Consider the following 25,578-nt stretch of genomic DNA (forward strand, 5'->3'; position numbering starts at 1 on the left):
GAGGAACCCTGGCTCAGCCCCCTTTCGCCGCAGCCCCCAGCCCTGGCAGGTGTGGGGCGAGGGGTCCTGGCAGACATCTGACACATCCCCTGCGTGTCTCTCCCCACCCCCTGCTCCAGGCAGGGGACGCGGCGTGGGGGCTGGGGGGACGCCAGGCTGAGCAATGGAGGGTGACGGGAGCTGACAAGGCAGCGTCTGACCCACGGGGGGATCCCTCCCCCTAGCGCTGCTGCCCTTCCCCCGCCTCCTATATCTCCTGGTCCCCTCCCTCCCCGCCCCACTCTCCCGGGCGCCCCATGGCTCTGCAAGACTTGCTGCGCTGCCGGCCCCGCTCCCCGCCACCCCCGTGGCCCCTGCCACCCCCCTGCCCGGCGCCTGTTGGCACCCCCTGCCCCCTGCCCCACGGCACCACCACGCTGGCCTTCCGGCTGGCCCAGGGCGTGGTGGCAGCGGCCGACACCCGCTCGTCCTGCGGCACCTACGTGGCCTGCCCAGCCTCCCGCAAGGTGCTGCCCGTCCACGCCCGGCTGCTGGCCACCACCTCGGGGACCTCGGCCGACTGCGCCACGTGGCTGCGAGCCCTGCGCTGCCAGCTGGCCCTGCGGCGCCAGGAGGCCGGGCGGGAGCCGGGCGTGGCCGAGGCGGCGGCGCTGCTGGCGGGGGGGCTGCGGGCACAGCGGGGGCGCGGGCTGTGCGTGGCTGTGGCGCTCTGTGGCTGGGACCGCGCCGGCCCCGGCCTCTGGTACGTCTACAGCGACGGCACCCGCCTGCCCCTGGACGTGGTGGCCGTGGGCTCGGGCTCGCCCTACGCCTACGGGCTGCTGGACGGCGCCTACCGCCCCGACATGCCGCCCGCCGCCGCCTACGCCCTGGCCCGCCGCGCCGTGGCCCACGCCACCCGCCGCGACGCCTACTCCGGGGGCTGCGTCGACGTCTTCCACGTGCGCCAGAGCGGCTGGGTCTGGGTGTCCCACAGCGACGTGGGGGAGCCGGGGGGCCTGGCCCGGGGCCTGGGCCCCGCCGGGGAGGAGGAGGAAGGAGCAGAAGAGACCAGTGGGGACCAGTCTGAAGCAGCAGGAAGCAGCCTGGAGCGTCATTAGCCCGTCTGCACCAGCACGGCCCAGTCTGCACCAGTCTGCACCAGCACGGCCCAGTCTGCACCAGTCTGAACCAGCACGGCCCAGTCTGCAGCAGTCTGCACCAGCACGGCCCAGTCTGCACCAGTCTGCACCAGCACGGCCCAGTCTGCACCAGCACGGCCCAGTCTGCACCAGTCTGAACCAGCACACCCCAGTCTGCACTAGTCTGCACCAGCACGGCCCAGTCTGCACCAGTCTGCACCAGCACGGCCCAGTCTGCACCAGTCTGAACCAGCTCAGCCCAGTCTGCACCAGTCTGCACCAGCACGGCCCAGTCTGCACCAGTCTGAACCAGCACACCCCAGTCTGCACCAGTCTGCACCAGCACGGCCCAGTCTGAACCAGCACGGCCCAGTCTGCACCAGTCTGCACCAGCACGGCCCAGTCTGCACCAGTCTGCACCAGCACGGCCCAGTCTGCACCAGTCTGAACCAGCACAGCCCAGTCTGCACCAGTCTGCACCAGCACGGCCCAGTCTGAACCAGCACGGCCCAGTCTGCACCAGTCTGAACCAGCTCAGCCCAGTCTGCACCAGTCTGCACCAGCACGGCCCAGTCTGCACCAGTCTGAACCAGCACGGCCCAGTCTGCACCAGTCTGCACCAGCACGGCCCAGTCTGCACCAGTCTGAACCAGCTCAGCCCAGTCTGCACCAGTCTGCACCAGCACGGCCCAGTCTGCACCAGCACGGCCCAGTCTGCACCAGTCTGAACCAGCACACCCCAGTCTGCACCAGTCTGCACCAGCACGGCCCAGTCTGAACCAGCACGGCCCAGTCTGCACCAGTCTGAACCAGCTCAGCCCAGTCTGCACCAGTCTGCACCAGCACGGCCCAGTCTGCACCAGTCTGCACCAGCACGGCCCAGTCTGCACCAGTCTGAACCAGCACAGCCCAGTCTGCACCAGTCTGCACCAGCACGGCCCAGTCTGAACCAGCACGGCCCAGTCTGCACCAGTCTGAACCAGCTCAGCCCAGTCTGCACCAGTCTGCACCAGCACGGCCCAGTCTGCACCAGTCTGAACCAGCACGGCCCAGTCTGCACCAGTCTGCACCAGCACGGCCCAGTCTGCACCAGTCTGAACCAGCTCAGCCCAGTCTGCACCAGTCTGCACCAGCACGGCCCAGTCTGCACCAGCACGGCCCAGTCTGCACCAGTCTGAACCAGCACACCCCAGTCTGCACCAGTCTGCACCAGCACGGCCCAGTCTGAACCAGCACGGCCCAGTCTGCACCAGTCTGAACCAGCTCAGCCCAGTCTGCACCAGTCTGCACCAGCACGGTCCAGTCTGCACCAGTCTGCACCAGCACGGCCCAGTCTGCACCAGTCTGAACCAGCACGGCCCAGTCTGCACCAGTCTGCACCAGCACGGCCCAGTCTGAACCAGCACGGCCCAGTCTGCACCAGTCTGAACCAGCTCAGCCCAGTCTGCACCAGTCTGCACCAGCACGGCCCAGTCTGCACCAGTCTGAACCAGCACGGCCCAGTCTGCACCAGTCTGCACCAGCACGGCCCAGTCTGCACCAGTCTGAACCAGCTCAGCCCAGTCTGCACCAGTCTGCACCAGCACGGCCCAGTCTGCACCAGCACGGCCCAGTCTGCACCAGTCTGAACCAGCACACCCCAGTCTGCACCAGTCTGCACCAGCACGGCCCAGTCTGCACCAGTCTGCACCAGCACGGCCCAGTCTGCACCAGCACGGCCCAGTCTGCACCAGTCTGAACCAGCACGGCCCAGTCTGCACCAGTCTGCACCAGCACGGCCCAGGCTGCACCAGTCTGAACCAGCACGGCCCAGTCTGGACCAGTCTGAACCAGCACGGCCCAGTCTGCACCAGTCTGCACCAGCACGGCCCAGTCTGCACCAGTCTGCACCAGCACGGCCCAGTCTGGACCAGTCTGCACCAGCACGGCCCAGTCTGCACCAGCACGGCCCAGTCTGCACCAGTCTGCACCAGCACGGCCCAGTCTGCACCAGTCTGAACCAGCTCAGCCCAGTCTGCACCAGTCTGCACCAGCACGGCCCAGTCTGCACCAGCACGGCCCAGTCTGCACCAGTCTGAACCAGCACACCCCAGTCTGCACCAGTCTGAACCAGCACGGCCCAGTCTGCACCAGTCTGCACCAGCACGGCCCAGTCTGCACCAGTCTGAACCAGCACAGCCCAGTCTGCACCAGTCTGCACCAGCACGGCCCAGTCTGCACCAGTCTGCACCAGCACGGCCCAGTCTGCACCAGCACGGCCCAGTCTGCACCAGTCTGAACCAGCACAGCCCAGTCTGCACCAGTCTGCACCAGCACGGCCCAGGCTGCACCAGTCTGAACCAGCACGGCCCAGTCTGGACCAGTCTGAACCAGCACAGCCCAGTCTGCACCAGTCTGCACCAGCACGGCCCAGTCTGCACCAGTCTGCACCAGCACGGCCCAGTCTGGACCAGTCTGCACCAGCACGGCCCAGTCTGCACCAGCACGGCCCAGTCTGCACCAGTCTGAACCAGCACGGCCCAGTCTGCACCAGTCTGCACCAGCACGGCCCAGGCTGCACCAGTCTGAACCAGCACGGCCCAGTCTGGACCAGTCTGAACCAGCACGGCCCAGTCTGCACCAGTCTGAACCAGCACAGCCCAGTCTGCACCAGCACGGCCCAGTCTGCACCAGTCTGAACCAGCACGGCCCAGTCTGGACCAGTCTGCACCAGCACGGCCCAGGCTGCACCAGCATGGCCCAGTCTGAACCAGCACAGCCCAGTCTGGACCAGTCTGAACCAGCACAGCCCAGGCTACCCCAGCACGGCCCAGTCTGAACCAGCACAGCCCAGTCTGCACCAGCACGGCCCAGTCTGCACCAGTCTGCACCAGCACAGCCCAGTCTGCACCAGTCTGCACCAGCACGTCCCAGTCTGCACCAGCACGGCCCAGGCTACCCCAGCACGGCCCAGACTGCACCAGTCTGCACCAGCACATCCCAGTCTGAACCAGTCTGCACCAGCACGGCCCAGTCTGCACCAGTCTGCACCAGCACGGCCCAGTCTGCACCAGTCTGCACCAGCACAGCCCAGTCTGCACCAGCAGGGCCCAGTCTGCACCAGCATGGCCCAGTCTGCACCAGCACGGCCCAGTCTGCACCAGCACAGCCCAGTCTGCACCAGCACGGCCCAGGCTGCACCAGTCTGAACCAGCAGGGCCCAGGCTGCACCAGCACGGCCCAGTCTGCACCAGCACAGCCCAGTCTGCACCAGTCTGAACCAGCAGGGCCCAGTCTGCACCAGCACGGCCCAGGCTGCACCAGTCTGCACCAGCAGGGCCCAGTCTGCACCAGCACAGCCCAGTCTGCACCAGTCTGCACCAGCAGGGCCCAGGCTGCACCAGCAGGGCCCAGGCTGCACCAGCAGGGCCCAGGCTCCACCAGCATAAACCGGTTAGACCAGTAGAAACCAGCGGGGCACCGTGGCTACCCCAGCTTGGAGCAACCCGGCACTGGACGCACACACCCAGCCTGCGGCTGAGAGCCCGGCCCCGACCCGCCTGGCCCCGGGAGCTGGCTGCTGCGGCTGGAACCGGTGCCAGTCGATGGGCACTAACTGCGGCTGGGGACTGCGGCGTCCGGGGGCTGAGCCGTACTGGGGGGGGGGGGGGTGTTTTACATGTTTATCTGCCCAGCTGGCACTATCCCTCCATCCCCCCGCCCCCCAGCCCCCTGCGGGGCGAGGCTGGGACTGGGCTAACTGGGAGCCCCCCGCCCCACAGCACCCCCTGCAGGGCGAGGCTGGGACTGGGGTAACTGGGACCCCCCCGCCCCACAGCGCCCCCTGCAGGGCGAGGCTGGGACTGGGGTAACTGGGACCCCCCGCCCCACAGCGCCCCCTGCAGGGCGAGGCTGGGACTGGGCTAACTGGGAGCCCCCTGCCCCCCAGCGCCCCCTGCAGGGCGAGGCTGGGACTGGGGTAACTGGGAGCCCCCCTGCCCCCCAGCGCCCCCTGCGGGGCGAGGCTGGGACTGGGGTAACTGGGAGCCCCCCCTGCCCCACAGCGCCCCCTGCAGGGCAAGGCTGGGACCAGGGTAACTGGAAGCCCCCCAGTGCCCCCTGCAGGGCGAGGCTGGGACTGCAGGGGCTGGGGGTTGTTTTCCAGCCACGCCCTGCGGCACGTCACTCCCGTGATCTGAACTGGCGTCCTCCCCCCAGGCCCCGACTCCTCCTTCGCTGCCCGTCTGGCTGCCCTGCCCCACGGCCCTGCCCTGCTGCCAGCCACCCGCGCGCCCCGTCCTTGCCCTCCGGCCCGGCCCCACTCCCTCCGGCCTGCCCCCCTTCCTGTGTCCCGGCCCCACTCCCTCCGGCCTGCCCCCCTTCCTCCATCCTGCCCCACTCCCTCCGGCCTGCCCCCCTTCCTCCATCCTGCCCCACTCCCTCCGGCCTGCCCCCCTTCCTGTGTCCCGGCCCCACTCCCTCCGGCCTGGCCTGCCCCCCTTCCTGTGTCCCGGCCCCACTCCTTCCGGCCTGCCCCCCTTCCTGTGTCCCGGCCCCACTCCCTCCGGCCTGCCCCACTTCCTCTATCCCTGCCCCCCTTCCTCCGGCCCAGCCCCACTCCCTCCGGCCTGCCCCACTTCCTCTATCCCTGCCCCCCTTCCACCGGCCCGGCCCACTCCCTCCGGCCTGGCCTGCCCCCCTTCCTCCCGCCTGCCCCACTCCCTCCGGCCTGCCCCCCTTCCTCCTGCCTGCCCCACTCCCTCCGGCCTGCCCCCCTTCCTGTGTCCCGGCCCCACTCCCTCCGGCCTGCCCCCCTTCCTCCATCCTGCCCCACTCCCTCCGGCCTGCCCCCCTTCCTCCATCCTGCCCCACTCCCTCCAGCCTGCCCCCCTTCCTCCATCCTGCCCCACTCCCTCCGGCCTGCCCCCCTTCCTCCATCCTGCCCCCCTTCCTGTGTCCCGGCCCCACTCCCTCCGGCCTGCCCCCTTCCTCTGTCCCGGCCCCACTCCCTCTGGCCTGCCCCCCTTCCTCTGTCCCGGCCCCACTCCCTCCATCCTGCCCCACTCCCTCCATCCTGCCCCCCTTCCTCTGTTCCGCTGTCCCTGCCCCACTAACCTGCCCCACTCGCTCCGTCCCGCCGCCCTGCTCGCTAGCTCCCCCCAGCTCTTGGCTCTGTCCTGCCAGCCCCTCCTGACCCCCCGTCTGTCTAGGGGGCCCCATTAGTGGCTCCTTCCTGCTCCAGTGGAGGGAGGGGGATGGGCCGCCCCCCCCTCCAGGGCCGGTCCAGGGGGGCTCTGCAGCTGCACGGTCAGTCTGGGCCTTCGCTCCGCCAGGGAGTGCGGGACCCGCTGCCGAATTGCCGCCCCAGGCAGCTGCTTGCTGGGCGGGTGCTGGAGCCGGCCCTGCGCCCCTCACTGCTGCTGGCCCTGCTGGCCCCGCTGCTCCTCATTTACATAGAAATTAAATCGGGCAGAAAAGTCATTACAGCATCGCCCCTGCCCCCCGGGGCCCTGCATGAACCCAGGAGTCCTGGCTCCCCTCCCCCCTGCTCTAACCACCAGACCCCACTCCCTGCCCAGAGCCAGCCGGGAACCCAGGAGTCCTGGCTCCCCTCCCCCCTGCTCTAACCACCAGACCCCACTCCCTGCCCAGAGCCAGCTGGGAACCCAGGAGTCCTGGCTCCCCTCCCCCCTGCTCTAACCACCAGACCCCACTCCTCTCCCAGAGCCAGCCGGGAACCCAGGAGTCCTGGCTCCCCTCCCCCCTGCTCTAACCACCAGACCCCACTCCCTGCCCAGAGCCAGCTGGGAACCCAGGAGTCCTGGCTCCCCACCCCCCTGCTCTAACCACCAGACCCCACTCCCCGTCCAGAGCCAGCCGGGAACCCAGGAGTCCTGGCTCCCCTCCCCCCTGCTCTAACCACCAGACCCCACTCCTCTCCCAGAGCCAGCCGGGAACCCAGGAGTCCTGGCTCCCCTCCCCCCTGCTCTAACCACCAGACCCCACTCCTCTCCCAGAGCCAGCCGGGAACCCAGGAGTCCTGGCTCCCCTCCCCCCTGCTCTAACCACCAGACCCCACTCCCTGCCCAGAGCCAGCTGGGAACCCAGGAGTCCTGGCTCCCCACCCCCCTGCTCTAACCACCAGACCCCACTCCCCGTCCAGAGCCAGCCGGGAACCCAGGAGTCCTGGCTCCCCTCCCCGCTGCTCTAACCACCAGACCCCACTCCCCGTCCAGAGCCAGCCGGGAACCCAGGAGTCCTGGCTCCCCTCCCCCCTGCTCTAACCACCAGACCCCACTCCTCTCCCAGAGCCAGCCGGGAACCCAGGAGTCCTGGCTCCCCACCCCCCTGCTCTAACCACCAGACCCCACTCCCCGTCCAGAGCCAGCCGGGAACCCAGGAGTCCTGGCTCCCCTCCCCTCTGCTCTAACCACCAGACCCCACTCCCCGTCCAGAGCCAGCCGGGAACCCAGGAGTCCTGGCTCCCCTCCCCCCTGCTCTAACCACCAGACCCCACTCCCCGTCCAGAGCCAGCTGGGAACCCAGGAGTCCTGGCTCCCCTCCCCCTGCTCTAACCACCAGACCCCACTCCCTGCCCAGAGCCAGCTGGGAACCCAGGAGTCCTGGCTCCCCTCCCCCGTGCTCTAACCACCAGACCCCACTCCCTGCCCAGAGCCAGCTGGGAACCCAGGAGTCCTGGCTCCCCTCCCCCTGCTCTAACCACCAGACCCCACTCCCTGCCCAGAGCCAGCTGGGAACCCAGGAGTCCTGGCTCCCCTCCCCCTGCTCTAACCACTAGACCCCACTCCTCTCCCAGAGCCAGCTGGGAACCCAGGAGTCCTGGCTCCCCTCCCCCTGCTCTAACCACCAGACCCCACTCCCCATTCAGAGCCAGCCGGGAACCCAGGAGTCCTGGCTCCCCTCCCCCTGCTCTAACCACCAGACCCCACTCCCCATTCAGAGCCAGCCGGGAACCCAGGAGTCCTGGCTCCCCTCCCCCTGCTCTAACCACCAGACCCCACTCCTCTCCCAGAGCCAGCCGGGAACCCAGGAGTCCTGGCTCCCCTCCCCCCTGCTCTAACCACCAGACCCCACTCCCTGCCCAGAGCCAGCTGGGAACCCAGGAGTCCTGGCTCCCCTCCCCCCTGCTCTAACCACCAGACCCCACTCCCCATTCAGAGCCAGCCGGGAACCCAGGAGTCCTGGCTCCCCTCCCCCTGCTCTAACCACCAGACCCCACTCCCCGCCCAGAGCCGGGAGGGACCCGAGCGTCCAGGCCCCACAATGAGGCAGAGGTTTGTATTTTACAGAATAAAGTGTTTATTACGAAATTATAACATGGACGCCCCCCCCCCCTCGAAGACAATAGTACATTCCCCCCCCCCCCCGCAATGGCACCTCCCCCCCCCAGTATCCCCTGGCGTGAACCGTCCCAATGCAGAATCCACGGGGGGGGGTCGGGGGGAGCAGCGGGGGCCAGTGGCTCGGGGAGGCCCCCACAAGCCCCTGGGATTTCCTGGGGCTCCCCGGCTGGGGGGTGGGAGGGGCTCAGCCGGAGGGGGGCTGGATACAGCATTCATCGGGGGGGGGGGGCAGGCGGTCACAGGGCAAGGATGGAGTGGGGGGGCTGATCACCAGTGAGCGGGGGAGGGGGCGAAGCACTGAGGGGGAGGCAGGGGTGCAGGGGCCATGGGGGGGGTGTGGGGGGAAGTGGGAGTGGCCTGCTTGGGGGGCGTGGCTAGGAGAGTGCAAGGGCCTGCAGGTGCGGCCAAGGCGTGGCCTGGCGGTGGGCGTGTCCTCACTGGTGTGGCCAGGAAGTGGGCGTGGCCTCGCTGGCATGACCTGGGGGGGGATCACAGGTGTGGTTGGGAAATGGGCGTGGCCTTGTGGACATGGCCCAGGTGGGCGTGGCCTAACTGGCCTGACCGGTTGAGTGTGGCCTTTCAGGTGTGGCTGGGAGGTGGGCGTGGCCCAGTGGCATGGCGGGAGGTGGGCGTGGCCTCGCTGGCAAGACCTACAGGGAGGGGGCGTGGCCTCTCAGGAGTGGCTGGGAGGTGGGCGTGGCCTCGCTGGCATGACCAACAGGGAGGGGGCGTGGCCTCTCAGGAGTGGCTGGGAGGTGGGCGTGGTCCCATGGCATGGCGGGAGGTGGGCGTGGCCTCGCTGGCATGACCTACAGGGAGGGGGCGTGGCCTCTCAGGAGTGGCTGGGAGCTGGGCGTGGTCCCGTGGCATGGCGGGAGGTGGGCGTGGCCTCGCTGGCATGACCTACAGGGAGGGGCGTGGCCTCTCAGGAGTGGCTGGGAGCTGGGCGTGGTCCCATGGCATGGCGGGAGGTGGGCGTGGCCTCGCTGGCATGACCTACAGGGAGGGGCGTGGCCTCTCAGGAGTGGCTGGGAGCTGGGCGTGGTCCCATGGCATGGCGGGAGGTGGGCGTGGCCTCGCTGGCATGACCTACAGGGAGGGGCGTGGCCTCTCAGGAGTGGCTGGGAGCTGGGCGTGGTCCCAGGGCATGGCGGGAGCTGGGCGTGGCCTCAGGCGGGCCCCGCTTGGCCCCCGTAGAGCTCGGCCAGGGTGTGAAAGAGGGGCCCCCACTCACCAGGGTCGCCCCCCTCCCCCTCGCTGCCCCCCCAGGAGGAGCCCAGGGGGCTGAGGCTGCCGCAGGGCGTCCCCCCCCCCTCATAGCCGTAGACCTGCAGCGAGTCGTAGGGGGGGGCCCGGGGGTCGGCGTCAGCCCGGCCCAGGCGGGCGGCCAGGCAGGCGGCCAGGTGGGGGGGGCCAGGGGGGAGTGCGGGGGGGGGCGGCCGCTGCAGGGCGGCCATGTCGAAGGCCTGGGTGTCGGCCTCGCCCCCCCCCTCGTCGTCGTAGCTGATGATGTTCTCACGCACCTCGTCCTGCTCCGCCGGCGCCATCCGCGCCCCCCCCTTGGGGCGCCCCCTGGCCAGGAGCCCCGCCAGCGCTGGGGGGAGAGGGGGGGTCAGTGCCGGACCCCCGAGCCCCTCCTACCCCCCACCTGACCCCCCGAGCCCTCCCCCGTCCCTCCCCCCCTTGGGGCGCCCCCTGGCCAGGAGCCCCGCCAGCGCTGGGGGGAGGGGGGGGTCAGTGCTGGCCCCCCGAGCCCCTCCTACCCCCCACCTGACCCCCCGAGCCCTCCCCCGTCCCTCCCCCCCTTGGGGCGCCCCCTGGCCAGGAGCCCCGCCAGCGCTGGGGGGAGAGGGGGGGGTCAGTGCTGGCCCCCCGAGCCCCTCCTACCCCCCACCTGAGCCCCCGAGCCCTCCCCCGTCCCTCCCCTCCTTGGGGCGCCCCCTGGCCAGGAGCCCCGCCAGCGCTGAGGGGAGAGGGGGGGTCAGTGCCGGCCCCCCCGAGCCCCTCCTACCCCCCACCTGAGCCCCCGCGCCCTGCCCCGTCCCTCCCCCCCTTGGGGCGCCCCCGGGCCAGGAGCCCCGCCAGCGCTGAGGGGAGAGGGGGGGTCAGTGCCGGCCCCCCGAGCCCCTCCTACCCCCCACCTGACCCCCCCGAGCCCTCCCCCGTCCCACCCCCCCTTGGGGCGCCCCCTGGCCAGGAGCCCCGCCAGCGCTGGGGGGAGAGGGGGGGTCAGTGCCGGGCCCCCCGAGCCCCTCCTACTCCCCACCTGAGCCCCCGAGCCCTTCCCCGTCCCACCCCCCCTTGGGGCGCCCCCTGGCCAGGAGCCCCGCCAGCGCTGGGGGGAGAGGGGGGGTCAGTGCCGGGCCCCCCGAGCCCCTCCTACCCCCCACCTGACCCCCCGAGCCCTCCCCCGTCCCACCCCCCCTTGGGGCGCCCCCTGGCCAGGAGCCCCGCCAGCGCTGGGGGGAGAGGGGGGGTCAGTGCCGGGCCCCCGAGCCCCTCCTACCCCCCACCTGACCCCCCGAGCCCTCCCCCGTCCCACCCCCCCTTGGGGCGCCCCCTGGCCAGGAGCCCCGCCAGCGCTGGGGGGAGAGGGGGGGTCAGTGCCGGGCCCCTCCTGCCCTTCCCCTCCCCTTTCCTGCCCCCCCTGTGCCCCCCTCACCGAGCAGGCTGGCGCCGCAGCCCAGGATGGCCAGCAGGGCGGCGGTGCTGAGCCCCGGGGGGGCGCCAGTGGCGGGGGGGGGCTGGCAGGAGCGCAGGGCACCGTCGGGCCGGCACTGGCAGACGCTCAGTGTCAGGGTGGGGGTGCCAGTCAGGGGGGGGCGTCCCCCATCCACCAGCTCCAGGGGCACCAGCAGGGGGGGGCCACCCGGGGGGGGCAGCCGTGGTGTCCGGAGCAGGAGAGCGGCTGAGCCGTCTGTGGGGGGAGAGACACAGAGAGTAAGTGAGGGGGTTGGGGGAGGAGTGGAGAAGTGGGGGGGCCAGGGGAGGGGTGGGGGACACGGGGGGAGGGGGCAGCGTAGGGGCTGGGGGAGGGGAGGAGCGCAGGACTGAGGTGGGGCCAGGGGAGCGGTGGGGACGTGGGGGGCGGCGGAGGGGGGCAGCACGGGGGGCCAGGGGAGGGGTGGGGACGTGGGGGGCGGCGGAGGGGGGAGCACCGAGGCAGGGGGGCAGAACGGGGGGAGGGGGGGGGACGTGGGGGGCGGTGGAGGGGGGCACCATGGGGGGGGCAGAGTGGGGGGCGGCGGAGGGGGGCAGCATGGGGGGAGGGGTGGGGACATGGGGGGCGGCGGAGGGGGGAGCACGGGGGAGGGGGCAGCGTGGGGGGCCGGGGGAGGGGTGGTGACGTGGGGGGCAGCGGAGGGGCACCAAGGGGGAGGGGGCAGCACGGGGGGGCGGGGGAGGGGTGGGGACGTGGGGGGCAGCGGAGGGGCAGCATGGGGGAGGGGGCAGCATGGGGGGCCGGGGGAGGGGTGGGGACGAGGGGGGCGGCGGAGGGGGACAGCGTGGGGGGCCGGGGGAGGGGTGGGGACGTGGGGGGCGGCGGAGGGGGGCAGCGTGGGGGACCGGGGGAGCGGTGGGGACGTGGGGGGCAGCGGAGGGGGGCAGCGTGGGGGGCGGCGGAGGGGTGGGGACGTGGGGGGCGGCGGAGGGGGGCAGCACGGGGGGCCGGGGGAGCGGTGGGGACGTGGGGGGCGGCGGAGGGGGGCAGCACGGGAGGAGGGGGGCAGCGTGGGGGGCGGCGGAGGGGGGCAGCACGGGGGGCCGGGGGAGCGGTGGGGACGTGGGGGGCGGCGGAGGGGGGCAGCACGGGGGGCCGGGGGAGCGGTGGGGACGTGGGGGGCGGCGGAGGGGGGCAGCACGGGGGGCCGGGGGAGCGGTGGGGACGTGGGGGGCGGCGGAGGGGGGCAGCATGGGAGGAGGGGGGCAGCGTGGGGGGCGGCGGAGGGGGGCAGCACGGGGGGAGGGGGACAGCGTGGGGGGCGGCGGAGGGGGGCAGCACGGGGGGCCGGGGAGGGGGGGCGGGGGGCACTCCCCCTCGTTGTCCTGCACAGCGATGTCAGAGGGTCCCAGCCCCGGGGGGGAGCGAATCGTCACCCGACTCCCGGTCGCCTCCTCGTCCCGGTCCAGGGCCCAGATGGTCTGGATCAGCTGTGGGGGGAGGAGACCGTGAACCCAGGTGTCCTGGCTCCCAGCCCCCACCCCCCCGGCAGGGAGGGACCCAGGCGTCCGGGTGCTCACCTGGCCGGGCCGGGTGCCGTGGCAGACGAAGGGCTCGGTCCCTGGCGCCAGCGTGGGCACGTTGTCGTTCACGTCCAGGGCGTGGACCACCACGGGGACGGGCGCAGCCTGCGCCGGGCTGTCTGCAGCCAGAGACGGGGAGGGGCAGGTGGCCAGCACGGCCACGCGTGGAAACACGCCAGCCATGCACAACCACACGCCAGCCACATGTGGAAACATGCCAGCCGCACACAACCACGCGCCAGCCACACGTGGAAACACACCAGCCACATGCAGAAATGCCAGCCATGCACAACCACATGCGGAAACACCCGCCATGCACAACCACACGCCAGCCACACAGACAAACGCGCCCGCCATGCACAAGCACATGCCAGTCACGCACAAGCATATGCCAGCAACACGTCAGCCACATGCAGAAACACAGCAGCCACACATGGAAACGCGCCAGCCATGTGCAGAAACACGCCAGGTAGCACGCAATGATACACAGCAACACCAGCACACATGCAGCCAACACAGAACATGCAAAGCACGTGTCAGTCCACCCACGGCCAATAGGGAACAATGCACAACCAGCCCCACAGCACCAGCAATATGCCGCCAACACGCGAAGCCCACGTGTGTCCGGGGCCAGCCGCCACCCAGCCAACACGCAAACCACACCCACACGCAACCAACATGCAGCCCACAGGCCGGCCACGTCCCATACACGACGCACACGCAGCACACACACCACCAGGGGAGAGCAGGCACCCGCAGATGCCCACACGCCACCGACACGCAAAGAACACACCAACGACACGCAGACCCAGGGAGGGGAGAAAAGGCCAGTGAATACATACTAAGGCAAAGCAGAGCTGTCAGGGCCCCCTGCCCCCCAGCACCCCCCGCCCTCCCCTGCCAATCCCCAGGGCAGCCAGCCCCCGCTGGGCCCCCCCTTACCTAGTTCGGTGGCCACCACGGTCAGGTTGTGCCAGGCCAGCGTCTCCCTGTCGAGGGGCAGGGCCGTGCGGAGGGTCCCGTCCTGGGGGCTGATGCTGAAATACCGCCCGGGGTCCGAGTGGGGCAGGATGGAGTATCTGGGGGGGCAGCGAGAGATGGGGGGTCGGGGGGGTCTCATGTGCCCCCTGCTGGGAGCTCCCCCCATGCCCCACGGCGCCTCCTGCTGGGAGCTCCCCCCATGCCCCACGGCCAGCGCCTCCCCGCTCCCCAGCACCCCCTGCTGGGAGCTCCCCCCATGCCCCACGGCGCCCCCTGCTGGGAGCTCCCCCCATGCCCCCCGGCGCCCCCTGCTGGGAGCTCCCCCACATCCTGCGTCCCCCTCGCTCCCCAGCACCCCCTGCTGGGAGCTCCCCCCATGCCCCACAGCGCCCCCTGCTGGGAGCTCCCCCACGGCCTGCGCCCCCCTCGCTCCCCAGCACCCCCTGCTGGGAGCTCCCCCCATGCCCCACGGCGCCCCCTGCTGGGAGCTCCCCCACGGCCAGCGCCCCCCTCGCTCCCCAGCACCCCCTGCAGGATGTGGCCAGTACCGGATGGCGCTGCTGGGTGTGTCCAGGTCGGAGGCTGTGATCTTCCCCAGCACAGTGCCGGGGGGGCTGTTCTCGGGGACACCCAGCTGGTAGCTGGGCCGGGCGAAGGCCGGGGGCTCGGCCGCATCCTCCACAGCCACGTGCACGGTGGCCACGTCCTTGAAGGGCCCCTGGCGGATGTACAGCGGGTCGACCTGCGTGTTGGCTGCCTCCACCCGCAGGGCGTAGGCCTGGCACCGCTCGAAGTCCAGCGGCTGGGGGGAGACGGGGGGTTAGCAGCCGGGGGGGAGACGGGGGGTTAGCAGCCAGTCTGGAGGGGAGACGGGGGGTTAGCAGCCGGGGGGGAGAGGGGGGGTTAGCAGCCGGGGGGGAGTCAGGGGGGTAGCAGCCCGGGGGGGAGACGGGGGGTTAGCAGCCAGGGGGGAGACGGGGGGTAAGCAGCCGGGGGGGAGACAGGGGGTTAGCAGACACTCTGGAGGGGTGATGGGGGGGTTAGCAGACGGGGGGGAGACGGGGGGTTAGCAGCCGGGGGGTGATGGGGGGGTTAGCAGCCGGGGGGGAGACGGGGGGTTAGCAGCCAGGGGGGAGACGGGGGGTTAGCAGCCGGGGGGTGAAGGGGGGGTTAGCAGCCGGGGAGGAGACGGGGGGTTAGCAGCCAGGGGGGTGATGGGGGGGTTAGCAGCCAGGGGGGAGACGGGGGGTTAGCAGCCGGGGGGAGAAGGGGGGGTTAGCAGCCAGGGGGGAGACGGGGGGTTAGCAGCCGGGGGGGAGACGGGGGGTTAGCAGCCGGGGGGTGATGGGGGGGTTAGCAGCCGGGGGGGAGACGGGGGGTTAGCAGCCGGGGGGAGACGGGGGGGTTAGCAGCCGGGGGGGAGACGGGGGGTTAGCAGCCGGGGGGGTGATGGGGGGGTTAGCAGCCGGGGGGTGATGGGGGGTTAGCAGCTGGTCTCGTGGGGGTGATGGGGGGGTTAGCTGCCGGGGGGGGGACGGGGGGTTAGCAGCCGGGGGGGGTAATGGGGGGTTAGCAGCCAGTCTGGGGGGGTGACGGGGGGGTTAGCAGCCGGGCGGGGCGGGGACGGGGGGTTAGCAGCCGGGGGGGTAATGGGGGGTTAGCTGCCAGTCTGGGGGGGGTGACGGGGGGGTTAGCTGCCGGTCGGGGGGGGGTGACGGGGGGTTAGCAGCCGGGGGGGTAATGGGGGGTTAGCTGCCGGTCTGGGGGGTGACAGGGGGGTTAGCTGCCGGTCGGGGCGGGGACGGGGGGGTTAGCAGCCAGTTTGGGTAGGGGTGACGGGGGGTTAGCAGCCGGTCTCGGGGGAGAGATGGGGGGGTTAGCAGCCAGGGGGGGGTAATGGGGGGTTAGCAGCCGGTCTCGGGGGGGAGATGGGGGGGTTAGCAGCCGGGGGCTGATGGGGGGTTAGCAGCCGGTCTCGGGGGGGGAGATGGGGGGGTTAGCAGCCGGTCTCGGGGGGGAGATGGGGGGGTTAGCAGCCGGGGGCTGATGGGGGGTTAGCAGCCGGTCTCGGGGGGGAGATGGGGGGGTTAGCAGCCGGGGGGTGATGGGGGGGTTAGCAGCCGGTCTCGGGGGGGTGATGGGGGGGTTAGCAGCCGGGGGGTGATGGGGGGGTTAGCAGCCGGTCTCGGGGGAGAAATGGGGGGGTTAGCAGCCGGGGGTGATGGGGGGGTTAGCAGCCGGTCTCGGGGGGGAGATGGGGGGGTTAGCAGCCGGGGCGGTGAGGGGGGGTTAGCAGCCGGTCTCGGAGGGGAGATGGGGGGGTTAGCAGCCGGGGGGTGATGGGGGGTTAGCAGCCGGTCTCGGGGGGGGGAGATGGGGGGGTTAGCAGCCGGGGGGTGATGGGGGGTTAGCAGCCGGTCTCGGGGGGGAGAAGGGGGGGTTAGCAGCCCGGGGGTGATGGGGGGGTTAGCAGCCGGTCTCGGGGGGGAGATGGGGGGGTTAGCAGCCGGGGGGTGATGGGGGGTTAGCAGCCGGTCTCGGGGGGGGAGATGGGGGGGTTAGCAGCCGGTCTCGGGGGGGGAGATGGGGGGGTTAGCAGCCGGGGGGTGATGGGGGGGTTAGCAGCCGGTCTCGGGGGGGGAGATGGGGGGGTTAGCAGCCGGGGGGTGATGGGGGGGTTAGCAGCCGGTCTCGGGGGGGAGAAGGGGGGGTTAGCAGCTGGGGGGAAATGGGGGGGTTAGCAGCCGGTCTCTGGGGGAAGAAGGGGGGGTTAGCAGCCGGGGGGTGATGGGGGGGTTAGCAGCCGGTCTCGGGGGGGAGATGGGGGGGTTAGCAGCCGGGGGGTGATGGGGGGGGTTAGCAGCCGGTCTCGGGGGGGAGATGGGGGGGTTAGCAGCCGGGGGGTGATGGGGGGTTAGCAGCCGGTCTCGGGGGGGTTATGGGGGGGTTAGCAGCCGGGGGGTGATGGGGGGTTAGCAGCCGGTCTCGGGGGGGAGATGGGGGGGTTAGCAGCCGGTCTCGGGGGGGTTATGGGGGGGTTAGCAGCCGGGGGGTGATGGGGGGTTAGCAGCCGGTCTCTGGGGGAAGAAGGGGGGTTAGCAGCCGGGGGGGGGGAAATGGGGGGTTAGCAGCCGGTCTCGGGGGGGTTATGGGGGGGTTAGCAGCCGGGGGGTGATGGGGGGGTTAGCAGCCGGTCTCGGGGGGGTTATGGGGGGGTTAGCTGCCGGGGGGTGATGGGGGGGTTAGCAGCCGGTCTCGGGGGGGAGATGGGGGGGTTAGCAGCCGGGGGGGTTATGGGGGGGTTAGCAGCCGGTCTCGGGGGGGAGATGGGGGGGTTAGCAGCCGGGGGGTTATGGGGTGGTTGGCAGCCGGGGGGTGATGGGGGGTTAGCAGCCGGTCTCGGGAGGGGGTGGCTCCAGCCTGGGAAAGGGGGCATTGGGCAGCTGAGTAGCAAAGGGACCCAGGCATCCGGGAAGGGGGAACCAAGTCAGGGAGCCAGGCAGGGCAGGGTGGGACCCCGGCGTCCGGGCAGGAGGGGGTTGGGTAGCTCGGCTGGCCCTTGGGGTGGGGGGACGGCTGGATGGATGAGCTGGGCGGCCCCTAGCTTGTGGGGTCCGGGCGGCGGGGACCCAGGCGTCCGGGCGGCGCACCTGGCTGATGGTGAGGATGCCGTCCCGGCCCAGCGGGTCGGTGCTGATGGCGAAGGGCCCGTCCCCGTCCAGCAGCCGGTAGCTCAGCCGCGCGTTGGCCCCCTCGTCCGGGTCGTGGGCCCGGAGCCGCCCCACGGGGGAGCCGGGCGGCTGCGTCTCCAGCACCGAGAATTGGTAAGAACCTGCCAGGAGGCCGGGGGTCAGCCAGAGAGAGATGCCCCCGAGCCAGCCCCTGCCCCGGCCCCCCGGCTGTGACCCACGGCCCCCCGCTGGGAGCCCCCGCACACCCCGTGCCCCCCAGCCAGCACTGCCTTGTGACCCACAGCCCCCCATTGCGAGCCCCCCGCTGGGAGCCCCCCCCGCTGGGAGCCCCCGCACACCCCGTGCCCCCCAGCCAGCACTGCCTTGTGACCCACGGCCCCCCATTGCGAGCCCCCCGCTGGGAGCCCCCGCACACCCCGTCCCCCCCAGTAAACAGAAGGGAGGTGAAAGACAGAGGGGAAGCCGCGAGGGGGAGGGAGGGGGAAGGGAGGGGTTGTTGGGGGTGCAATGGGGCAGGAGTTAAAGCGAAGGGAGGGGCACGGGGCACAGGGGTTGTGGTTTGGGAGTGGGGCAGGTTGGGGCAATGGGCTTGGGGGTAGAGAGGGCTGGGGGCACAGCCCCTGGGGCTTACAGGGGGGGTGAGATCTGGGGGTGATACGTGAGGGAGGGGGGTGTTGGGCGAGGGGGTTGGGTACATGAGCAGGGCAGGAGGGGGAGTCGGGTGGGGGGGAGGGGCAGCCGATGGGACCCGGGGGTCTCTTACTCTGGGGGAATTTGGGCGGATTGTCATTGACGTCGCTCAGGGTGACAGTGACAGTGACACTCGCCGACAGCCCCCCGGCATGGCCCCCCATGTCCTTGGCCTGGATCACCACCAGCAGCTCGGCCTGCGCCTCCCGGTCCAGGTTGGGGGTCGCAGTGCGCACCACGCCTGCCATGGGGAGAGCGGGAGTCAGAGAGCCAGGGGCCGGCCGGCCGGATCGCTTAGCGATGGGGCAGTGGATGGATTATAACCATAACAGATGGGGCCTTGGATGGAGGGTTGTGTATGCGGATGGGTGCATGGATGGGCGGGTGGACGGACGGACGGATGGACGGATGGCGCACTGGATGGATGGATGGACGAACAGATGGATGGACGGGCGGATGCTGCTGAGGGAGGACACACACAGATACACACACAGACACACACACACAGGGCACAGAAGCCATGAGCAGGGGCAGATGGGTGGACGGATGGACGGGCGGACGGGTGGATGACGCAATGGCGGATGCTGCTGAGGGAGGGGACACACACACACACACACACACACACACGTAGAGAAATCTCTGTATTAACGAGCTCTAGAAAGCTTTATGCCGTTGCATTGTGTTAGTTTGTATTAAGTATCTTTATGACATTGCATCTTGCAGGATGTTATTCTGTATTTCATGTGACTTGGCCTTGGGCCTCTCGATTGTATCAGATGTTACAGCCCCTAAGGACAGGACAGTTAACGTCAAAGGAACATGGGCCTTTGGGCTAGAAGTAGAATAAGATCCCCCCCCCCGCTCTGTAATCAATTGCCCCATTGACTGAGTGAGGTGTGACTGAGGGAAGCGTGGAAGACCCCCAGCTCCAGACAGCGACAGCAGCGCCGAGGGAATGGGAGCCGGAGCCAAGGACAACACAACTTGGCCCGTGGGCCCAGCAAAGACCCGCAGACACAGTGACGGCCTCAGGGGTTAGAAGCCAGCACCTGCTTTAGAAACCACCCTCTGGGAGCAGCACCGGGACACCCCCCGAGAAACGCAGCACACGGACCCACGGACACGGACCCACGGACACGGACCCACGGACACGGACCCAGATTTTGACTCTGGTCTAGATTTGCTGCTAGAAATGGGAGGGGTCTGGCAGGAGGACCCCGGGTCTCGTCTTGTCACCAGCGGAGCATTGATCCGGATCGGCTCCAGCCCTCCCCCAGCGAACGCACCTGCCCGGTGCAGTTCAGGGGAGCAGCTCGTTGGTAACAACAGCAAGACGGGGTGTGGGTGTGTGTGTGTGTGTGTGTGTGTGTGTGTGTGTGTGTGTGTGTGTGTGTGTGTGTGTGTGTGTGTGTGTGATATTTCCCATATGCATATTGTAGAGTATTCATTGATCCCTGTATTACTAATAAATGTGGCGTTTTGCCTTAATCCCCCTGACAAGATCCTGTCTGGCACTTTGAGTACAACACACACAGAGGACACAGAAGCCATGAGCAGGGGCAGGTGGGTGGATGGACGCGTGGATGAGGTGATGGGCGGATGCTGCTGAGGGAGGGCGCACACACACACACACACACGCACGCACGCACACACACACACACACACACGCACACACACACACACACGCACACACACACACACACAGAAGCCATGAGCAGGGGCAGGTGGGTTGAAGGGGGCAGGGGGCCCCCAGCTCCAGCCATGGCACAGACACGGGGGATGGGAGATGAACACGGGGGGCCCCACATCATCCCCCCCCATTTCCTCACCCCCCCCACCTCCACCCCTGTATGGCCCAGCTGCATCCCACCCCCCGTCCCCGGCGGCGCCTGCCGTACCGCTCTGGGGGTCGACGGAGAAGAAGGGCAGCCCCTCCAGCACCACGTACACCAGCCTGGCGCTGGTCCCATAGCTCGGGTCATCGGCGTCCTGCGCCGTCACCTGGATCACCGACGTGCCTGGGGGGAGAGCAGAGTGGGGGGGGGGCTGCGGGTCGGGAGTGAGGGGCACCGGGGGGCTGCGGGTCAGGAGTGAGGGGCACCGTCAGGGCCGAGGGGGCAGGGCTGGGCTAGCAGGGGGCTGTGGGTCAGGAGTGAGGGGCACCGTCAGGGCCAAGGGGGCAGGGCTGGGCTAGCAGGGGGCTGCGGGTCAGGAGTGAGGGGCACCGTCAGGGCCAAGGGGGCAGGGCTGGGCTAGCAGGGGGCTGCGGGTCAGGAGTGAGGGGCACCGTCAGGGCCGAGGGGGCAGGGCTGGACTAGCAGGGGGCTGCGGGTCGGGAGTGAGGGGCACCAGCAGGAGGGGGGGCAGGGCCGGGTTAGCAGGGGCTGCGGGTCGGGAGTGAGGGGCACCGGGGGGCTGCGGGTCGGGAGTGAGGGGCACCAGCAGGAGGGGGGGCAGGGCCGGGCTAGCAGGGGCTGCAGGTCGGGAGTGAGGGGCACTGGGGGGCTGCGGGTCGGGAGTGAGGGGCACCGGGGGGCTGCGGGTCGGGAGTGAGGGGCACCGGGGGTGGCACAGGCGGGCGCACTCACCCACGTCGCTCATCTCGGGCACAGTGGCATGGTAGGGGCCGTGCGGGAAGACGGGCGGGTTGTCGTTGATGTCCTGCACTTTGATGATGAACTCGGAGGGCGGCTCCAGGGGCCGGTTCGAGGCCCGGTCCACAGCCTGGGCCAGCAGCGTGTACTGGGCCTTCTCCTCCCGGTCCAGCGTCTTGGTGACGTGCACGTTCCCCGTCCGCTCGTCGATCACGAACACCGTCCCGGCCCCCTCACCCGTCAGCACGTACCTGACCCGCCCCTCGCCCCGGTCCACGTCCGAGTGCAGCTGGGGGGAGAGGGGGGCGTGGGACCCAGGCGTCCGGGCTTGCGGCCCTCTGCAGGACCCGCTCCCTTCCCAGATCCAGGCAGAGACCCTAGGAGTCCTGGCTCCCAGCTCCACACCCGCTCTAATCACAAGATCCCGGGCCGCATCCCTTCCAGAATACCCAGGTGTCCGGGCCCTTCCCCCACCCATGGGACCCAGGTGTCCGGGCCCTTCCCCCACCCATGGGACCCAGGTGTCCAGGCCCTGCCCCCACCCACGGGACCCAGGTGTCCGGGCCCTTCCCCCACCCATGGGACCCAGGTGTCCGGGCTCTGCCCCCAGGCACGGGACCCAGGTGTCCAGGCCCTTCCTCCACTCACTGGACCCAGGTGTCCAGGCCCTCCCCCCACCCAGGGGACCCAGGTGTCCGGGCTCTGCCCCCAGGCACGGGACCCAGGTGTCCGGGCCGCATCCCTTCCAGAATACCCAGGTGTCCGGGCCCTTCCCCCACCCATGGGACCCAGGTGTCCAGGCCCTGCCCCCACCCACGGGACCCAGGTGTCCGGGCCGCATCCCTTCCAGAATACCCAGGTGTCCGGGCCCTTCTCCCACCCATGGGACCCAGGTGTCCGGGCCCTTCCCCCACCCATGGGACCCAGGTGTCCGGGCTCTGCCCCCAGGCACGGGACCCAGGTGTCCAGGCCCTTCCTCCACTCACTGGACCCAGGTGTCCAGGCCCTCCCCCCACCCAGGGGACCCAGGTGTCCGGGCTCTGCCCCCAGGCACGGGACCCAGGTGTCCGGGCCGCATCCCTTCCAGAATACCCAGGTGTCCGGGCCCTTCCCCCACCCATGGGACCCAGGTGTCCAGGCCCTGCCCCCACCCACGGGACCCAGGTGTCCGGGCCGCATCCCTTCCAGAATACCCAGGTGTCCGGGCCCTTCCCCCACCCATGGGACCCAGGTGTCCGGGCCCTTCCCCCACCCATGGGACCCAGGTGTCCGGGCTCTGCCCCCAGGCACGGGACCCAGGTGTCCAGGCCCTTCCTCCACTCACTGGACCCAGGTGTCCAGGCCCTCCCCCCACCCAGGGGACCCAGGTGTCCGGGCCCTTCCCCCACCCATGGGACCCAGGTGTCCGGGCTCTGCCCCCAGGCACGGGACCCAGGTGTCCAGGCCCTTCCTCCACTCACGGGACCCAGGTGTCCAGGCCCTTCCTCCACTCATGGGACCCAGGTGTCCGGGCCCTCCCCCCACCCAGGGGACCCAGGTGTCTGGGCCCTTCCTCCACCCACGGGACCCAGGTGTCCGGGCCCTGCCCCCAGGCATGGGACCCAGGTGTCCGGGTGCTCACTCTGCCGATGAGGACAGGCTCAGGGCCCGCATACTCCTCGATGACGAAGAATTGGTTCCAGACCCAGCTCCGTGGGGATCTCAGCAGGGGGCGTTCCCAGCCCTGGGGTGGGGTCCCCCGGGAGCCCGGCCAGGGGGGACCCAGGCGTCCGGCGCAGCCGCAGCCCCCCAGCCAGGCCAGCAGGAGCCCCAGGACGCTGGGCATGGTGCCCGCTCACGCCGCCTCCTGCGAGGGGCACTGCCCATGGGCCCCCGTCCAGCTACCCCATTGGGGGGGACCTGGGGGGAGACAGGGGTCAGCTACGGAGACAGACACCCCGGAGCCCCTCCCCCTCCCAGCCCCCGGTTGTCAGGAAATTCACCCTGAGCGGGGGGGGGCGGGGAGGGGGACAAAGGGGTGAGAAAAAGGGGAGCAGAGACGTGGGAGAACCACAGAGACACCAGCGCCCGGTGTGATGAGCTTCCCGGTCTCAGCAGAGAATCCAACAGAGCAGGGGGCTGCGGGTCGGGAGTGAGGGGCACCGGCAGGGCTGGGGGGGGCAGGGGCTGCGGGTCAGGAGTGAGGGGCACTGGCAGGGCTGGGGGGGGCAGGGGCTGCGGGTCAGGAGTGAGGGGCACCAGCAGGGCTGGGGGCTGCGGGTCGGGAGTGAGGGGCACCGGCAGGGCTGGGGGGGGCAGGGGCTGCAGGTCAGGAGTGAGGGGCACCGGCAGGCCAGGGGCTGCGGGTCGGGAGTGAGGGGCACCGGCAGGGCTGGGGGCTGCGGGTCGGGAGTGAGGGGCACCGGCAGGGCTGGGGGCTGCGGGTCAGGAGTGAGGGGCACCGGCAGGGCTGGGGGCTGCGGGTCGGGAGTGAGGGGCACCGGCAGGGCTGGGGGCTGCGGGTCGGGAGTGAGGGGCACCAGCAGGGCTGGGCTGGCGGGGGCTGCGGGTCGGGAGTGAGGGGCACCGGCAGGGCTGGGCTGGCAGGGGCTGCAGGTCGGGAGTGAGGGGCACCGGCAGGGCTGGGGGGGGCAGGGGCTGCGGGTCAGGAGTGAGGGGCACCGGCAGGCCAGGGGCTGCGGGTCGGGAGTGAGGGGCACCGGCAGGCCAGGGGCTGCGGGTCGGGAGTGAGGGGCACCAGCAGGGCTGGGCTGGCAGGAGCTGCGGGTCGGGAGTGAGGGGCACCGGCAGGGCTGGGGGCTGCGGGTCGGGAGTGAGGGGCACCGGCAGGGCTGGGGGGGGCAGGGGCTGCGGGTCAGGAGTGAGGGGCACCGGCAGGGCTGGGGGGGGCAGGGGCTGCGGGTCAGGAGTGAGGGGCACCGGCAGGGCTGGGGGGGGCAGGGGCTGCGGGTCAGGAGTGAGGGGCACCGGCAGGGCTGGGCTGGCAGGGGCTGCGGGTCGGGAGTGAGGGGCACCGGCAGGGCTGGGCTGGCAGGGGCTGCGGGTCAGGAGTGAGGGGCACCGGCAGGCCAGGGGCTGCGGGTCGGGAGTGAGGGGCACCGTGGCCCTGGAAGCAGATTCACAGCCGGGGCTGCGTGACCGAAATGGCTAATGCGGGTCGGAGCCGCTGAAGGAGCTGGAGAGAGACCGGGAAGATCCCCCCCCATCTCCCCCCCGCCTCCCCCCTCCCCCCATCTCCCCCCTCCCGTCATTGCGATTGTCACAGTCAATATTTAATCGCTCCGGACGCGTCTGGCGGACAAAAGGGGGGGGGGATGGTCCCCCCGTCTCCCCCCCCGATCCCAGATACCCCCGGGGGGGGGGAGAGGAAGAGACAAGGGAGGAGAAACACAAACCGCTCTCAGCCCCCCCGTCCCGATCCCCCCCACGGAGCCCCGAGCTCTCCCGCCCCCCCGAGCCCCCCAGGTTCCCCCCGGCGCTGAAGAGACACCAGGGGAATGTGGAAGTGGGGGAAGGAGATTCGGGGGGGTCGGGCCCCCCTCCCCGACCCCCGACGCCCACAGACGTGTCCCCCCCCCGAGGGACTTACCTGGGCCTGCGGGAGCCTGGGGCGGGGGGGGCGAGAGCAGGAGCCGGAACCGCTGTCTGGACACGGAGCGAGGGAAGCGGAGACGGAGCCGAGTCCTGCCCCCCCCCTCCCTCCGCAACCCTCCTTCGCTCCGTCCCTGCCCCCCCCGCCCCTCCAGGTGGGGGGGAGAGATAAGAGCCCCCCGACCTCCCTCAGCGTCTCCCTTCCCCCCCCTGCCCCTCACTACCGACCCGCAGCCCCCTGCCCCCCCCTCCGTGCCCCTCACTCCCGACCCGCAGCCCCCTGCCCCCCCCTCCGTGCCCCTCACTCCCGACCCGCAGCCCCCTGCCCCCCCCTCCGTGCCCCTCACTCCCGACCCGCAGCCCCTGCCCCCCCCGTGCCCCTCACTCCCGACCCGCTGCCCCTGCCCCCCCCCGTGCCCCTCACTCCCGACCCGCAGCCCCTGCCCCCCCCCCGCCCCTCACTCCCGACCCGCAGCCCCTGCCCCCCCGTGCCCCTCACTCCCGACCCGCAGCCCCTGCCCCCCCCCGTGCCCCTCACTCCCGACCCGCAGCCCCTGCCCCCCCCCCGCCCCTCACTCCGACCCGCAGCCCCTGCCCCCCCCCCGCCCCTCCCTCCCGTCCCGCACCCCCGGCCCCCCCCGTGCCCCTCACTCCCGACCCGCAGCCCCAGCCCCCCCCCCCGCCCTCACTCCCGACCCGCAGCCCCTGCCCCCCCGTGCCCTCACTCCCGACCCGCAGCCCCTGCCCCCCCGTGCCCCTCACTCCCGACCCGCAGCCCCTGCCCCCCCCGTGCCCCTCACTCCCGAACCGCAGCCCCTGCCCCCCCCGTGCCCCTCACTCCCGAACCGCAGCCCCTGCCCCCCCCTCCGTGCCCCTGTCTCCCGACCCGCAGCCCCTGCCCCCCCCCCGCCCCTCACTCCCGACCCGCAGCCCCTGCCCCCCCCCCGCCCCTCACTCCCGACCCGCAGCCCCTGCCCCCCCCCTCCGTGCCCCTCACTCCCGACCCGCAGCCGCTGCCAGCCCCGGGTTGTTTATATTCCAGGGCTGGAGGCCGCTCCGGGACTGTATCAATATTGAAAATTGTCTCTAATTCGCATCCACAAACTGTCGCTGTTGTGACTCATGGGGGAGGGAGCCCCCAGCTGGGGATAAGGGGAACGCGGGGGGAGGGGCTGCCAAGGGAGTTCAATGGCCCCCGCCGAGTCCCCCCCTCCCCCGTTAAAGAGCCAACAGCTCATTAACAAACAATCACATTCCCCAACTCCCAGCCACCGCCACGGGCAGTGGCGGGGCTGGGAAGGCGGGTGGGGGCAGGGCTGGC

The 25,578-nt window shown here is 71.1% G+C and overlaps 2 protein-coding genes across 5 annotated transcripts; one reads left to right on the forward strand and one right to left on the reverse strand.

Annotated features, from left to right (window-relative positions):
* Nucleotides 1-296: 296 nt before the first annotated feature.
* PSMB11 (proteasome subunit beta 11) lies at nucleotides 297-1,188 on the forward strand. The gene has a single exon (XM_044984879.1). The coding sequence runs from the start codon at nucleotides 297-299 to the stop codon at nucleotides 1,098-1,100; it is 804 nt and encodes a 267-aa protein (XP_044840814.1). The 3' UTR covers nucleotides 1,101-1,188.
* Nucleotides 1,189-8,507: 7,319 nt separating this feature from the next.
* Nucleotides 8,508-24,395, reverse strand: CDH24 (cadherin 24). 4 transcript variants are annotated; one of them, XM_044985960.1, is made up of 13 exons: nucleotides 24,256-24,395; nucleotides 22,288-22,565; nucleotides 20,661-20,955; nucleotides 19,971-20,090; nucleotides 18,146-18,313; nucleotides 17,341-17,522; nucleotides 14,239-14,492; nucleotides 13,652-13,788; nucleotides 12,707-12,828; nucleotides 12,502-12,616; nucleotides 11,127-11,381; nucleotides 9,633-10,058; nucleotides 8,508-9,539 (listed from the first exon to the last, which is right to left on the reverse strand). In XM_044985960.1, exons 2-12 carry the CDS (start codon nucleotides 22,489-22,491, stop codon nucleotides 9,634-9,636), a joined length of 2,277 nt encoding a protein of 758 aa, XP_044841895.1. In that variant the 5' UTR covers nucleotides 22,492-22,565; nucleotides 24,256-24,395; the 3' UTR covers nucleotides 8,508-9,539; nucleotide 9,633. The 4 variants fall into 4 exon arrangements, with proteins under 4 accessions (XP_044841895.1, XP_044841893.1, XP_044841894.1 ...); XM_044985958.1 differs by lacking the exons at nucleotides 22,288-22,565; nucleotides 24,256-24,395 and having other exon boundaries at nucleotides 20,661-21,494; XM_044985959.1 differs by lacking the exons at nucleotides 22,288-22,565; nucleotides 24,256-24,395 and having other exon boundaries at nucleotides 8,509-9,165; nucleotides 20,661-21,494.
* Between the last annotated feature and the right edge of the window lie 1,183 nt (nucleotides 24,396-25,578).

The sequence above is a fragment of the Mauremys mutica genome, chromosome 13 (genome assembly GCF_020497125.1).
Source record: "Mauremys mutica isolate MM-2020 ecotype Southern chromosome 13, ASM2049712v1, whole genome shotgun sequence".
In the NCBI taxonomy this organism is placed as follows: domain Eukaryota; kingdom Metazoa; phylum Chordata; order Testudines; family Geoemydidae; genus Mauremys; species Mauremys mutica.

Bases quoted from the DNA above. Each gene is read 5' to 3' on its own strand.
- PSMB11 (XM_044984879.1), top strand. From the start codon at position 297: ATGGCTCTGCAAGACTTGCTGCGCTGCCGGCCCCGCTCCCCGCCACCC.
- CDH24 (XM_044985958.1), bottom strand. From the start codon at position 21,246: ATGGGTGGGGGAAGGGCCCGGACACCTGGGTCCCGTGGGTGGGGGCAG. The intron at 20,091-20,660 runs GTGAGTGCGCCC...CTCTCCCCCCAG, and splicing joins GCCCGAGATGAGCGACGTGG to GCACGTCGGTGATCCAGGTG. The intron at 13,789-14,238 runs GTACTGGCCACA...CTGCCCCCCCAG, and splicing joins ACACCCAGCAGCGCCATCCG to ATACTCCATCCTGCCCCACT.